The sequence below is a fragment of the Aristolochia californica genome, unplaced genomic scaffold, assembly GCF_029961685.1.
Source record: "Aristolochia californica isolate CCGP_79_NKW_82.1479 unplaced genomic scaffold, dmAriCali1.0.hap1 SCAF_9, whole genome shotgun sequence".
Classification (NCBI taxonomy): Eukaryota; Viridiplantae; Streptophyta; class Magnoliopsida; order Piperales; family Aristolochiaceae; genus Aristolochia; species Aristolochia californica.
Genome location: NW_027182290.1, coordinates 27,788,569 through 27,790,993, shown reverse-complemented (window position 1 = coordinate 27,790,993; position 2,425 = coordinate 27,788,569). Strand labels below are relative to the sequence as shown.

General features: G+C 40.5%; 1 protein-coding gene across 1 annotated transcript; it reads left to right on the top strand.

Moving 5' to 3' along the window:
• The first annotated feature begins 571 nt into the window (after window positions 1-571).
• On the top strand, window positions 572-2,039 carry LOC137941835 (peroxidase 25). The gene is made up of 4 exons (XM_068787430.1): window positions 572-791; window positions 1,046-1,225; window positions 1,372-1,534; window positions 1,618-2,039. The coding sequence occupies exons 1-4, from the start codon at window positions 582-584 to the stop codon at window positions 2,037-2,039; spliced, it is 975 nt and encodes a 324-aa protein (XP_068643531.1). The 5' UTR covers window positions 572-581.
• The last annotated feature ends 386 nt before the right edge of the window (window positions 2,040-2,425 follow it).

The window sequence follows — 2,425 nt, the reverse complement described above, 5'->3', positions numbered from 1 at the left end:
CTGGGTGGAAGACGAAGACATACATCCATTTTTTTTGGCCAAGATTTAGATCTCACTAGTTGTTAGCCTTGGCTACACCTAAAAAAGAGTGCTCATTCAAAATCGGTTTGGCTTTACCTAAAAAGGAATCCACCGCGTCGTTCACACCATTTTTGTTTCCATTGCCTTTCACACATCTCTTTGTTTTGCAGCCTCTGATCATCCGCATCGAGCGAGGTTTCATTCGCGAGTCTCTGTCTGTATCTCTTTCAAATAAAACCTAGCAAGTGTGAATAGAGATCAACGCGAAATAGAAAATTTCTTCATCGGAATAAAGCTACGGGTTCACAGATAAGCAAAAGATCCCCCATTATCTGAAATGAAATAAGCACAGGTCAAAAAGGGAGAGCTCCATTTGCTTCTGTCCACACGGGCTGGAGGACTCCACTAACACAACCAAAGTGATAATTAAAAATTAGAACTAAGGGGAACAGGGAATCATGGCTTGGTAGGTTGAACATATAAATATTAGTAGTTTTGTTGTTACCGATTACCATTGCTCTTTGTGGCTCCAAAACATGAGCGGCAAACTCAGAGTGCTAATGGCGCCTTCGGTGTTCATCGCCCATCTGATTCTCTTCATCTCTGTGTTTGATACCCGTGGACAAGGAGAACTGACAGTGGGGTTCTACAAATCTACTTGCCCCAAAGCCGAAGCCATAGTGAGGTCCACTGTGGAAGCATACTTCAACAAAGATCCCACCATTGCACCTGGTCTGCTCAGGATGCATTTCCATGATTGTTTTGTCCAGGTACCTTCCTTTTTCGGTTAATGCGTGCTTTTTTAGGCAGAAACAGAAGGATGATAAGTCTGAAAGATTTGAAAGAAATTATTTCTTTCATGTGCTAGCTCAAATGAACTAGTAGCGATCTCTTGTTCGGCCATTGCTGAGACATATGCAGCCGAAATGAGATCGTTACATCTTTCCAACAGTTAGTTAATTCTAATTCACCTGGGTTCCGTTCACTGTTCATGATCGATTATTTCATGTGCGATTTGCTCTAGGGCTGCGACGGGTCCGTATTGATCACTGGGGCGTCGGCGGAGAGGAACGCATTGCCAAATCTTGGACTGAGAGGCTTTGAAGTGGTGGACGATGCAAAAACGCAGTTGGAAGCGGTTTGCCCAGGAGTCGTCTCGTGTGCTGATATACTTGCTCTCGCTGCTCGTGATGCAGTCGACTTGGTGACAACAAACTCACTATCATCTCTTTAAATCTTAAAGTTTTGGATATTGCACAGTAATATATATTTAACTCACTCGCACGACAATCTGTTGAATTGAATGTAAGTAATCAATTGAAAATCTGTTTAATCTCGTGATTATTCCAGACTGATGGGCCAAGCTGGTCGGTACCGACAGGAAGAAGAGATGGAAGGGTTTCCTTCTCCACAGAGGCCGCCAATTTACTCTCTCCCACTGATTCCATCACTGTGCAGAGGCAGAAGTTTGCAGATAAAGGCTTGACAGACAAAGATCTTGTCACGCTAGTTGGTATATCAGTAGATTAATGTCCAGAAATCTCTATTACTGCTTATGATTCTTAAATAATATATTCACAGCGTATTTGTGTCCAGGAGCTCACACAATTGGCCAAACAGACTGCCTCTTTTTCCAATATCGTTTGTATAACTTCACCGCCACGGGAAACGCAGATCCCAGCATAGGTCCGTCTTTTTTATCACAGCTACAAGGTCTTTGCCCTCGTAATGGAGATGGGTCGAAGCGAGTGGCGTTGGACAAGGATAGCCAGAACAAATTCGATGTGAGCTTCTTCAAGAACGTTAGGGACGGGAATGGAGTTCTGGAATCGGACCAGAGACTGTGGGGCGACTCTGCTACGCGGAGTATAGTGCAGAAATATGCTGGAAGCATCAGAGGACTGCTTGGCTTCAGATTTGATTTCGAGTTCCCCAAGTCCATGATTAAGCTTAGTAGTATTGATGTGAAGACGGGCACTCAGGGTGAGATTAGAAACGTGTGTTCCAAGTTCAATTAAATTAGAGAATATTTTAGACTAGAATATTAAGCCTGTCAATTTTAGCCATTTACCTATTTTCCGTTTACCTTATACTAAATGAAATTAAAATTGACACTGAATTACGCATCTGGATAATTTTATTCTTTTACTGATTTACTAACCGATTACCCGATTATATATAAGAGAAGTTGAGTAAGTTTCTGTTTGAGTAAATGTATGTTATAGACAAAATATGATTCAAGTGTCCTTTTTTTTCCTAAGAATTATGTAATATTCTTTTAAGGATTTTGTTATACTTTAGAATGACTTTGTTCTTATGCTTATTTGTATACCATATTATGATTTTTATACTTTTATATTTTTTAAAACTTTTAAGTTTTTTATTATTTTTCCATTACTTATTC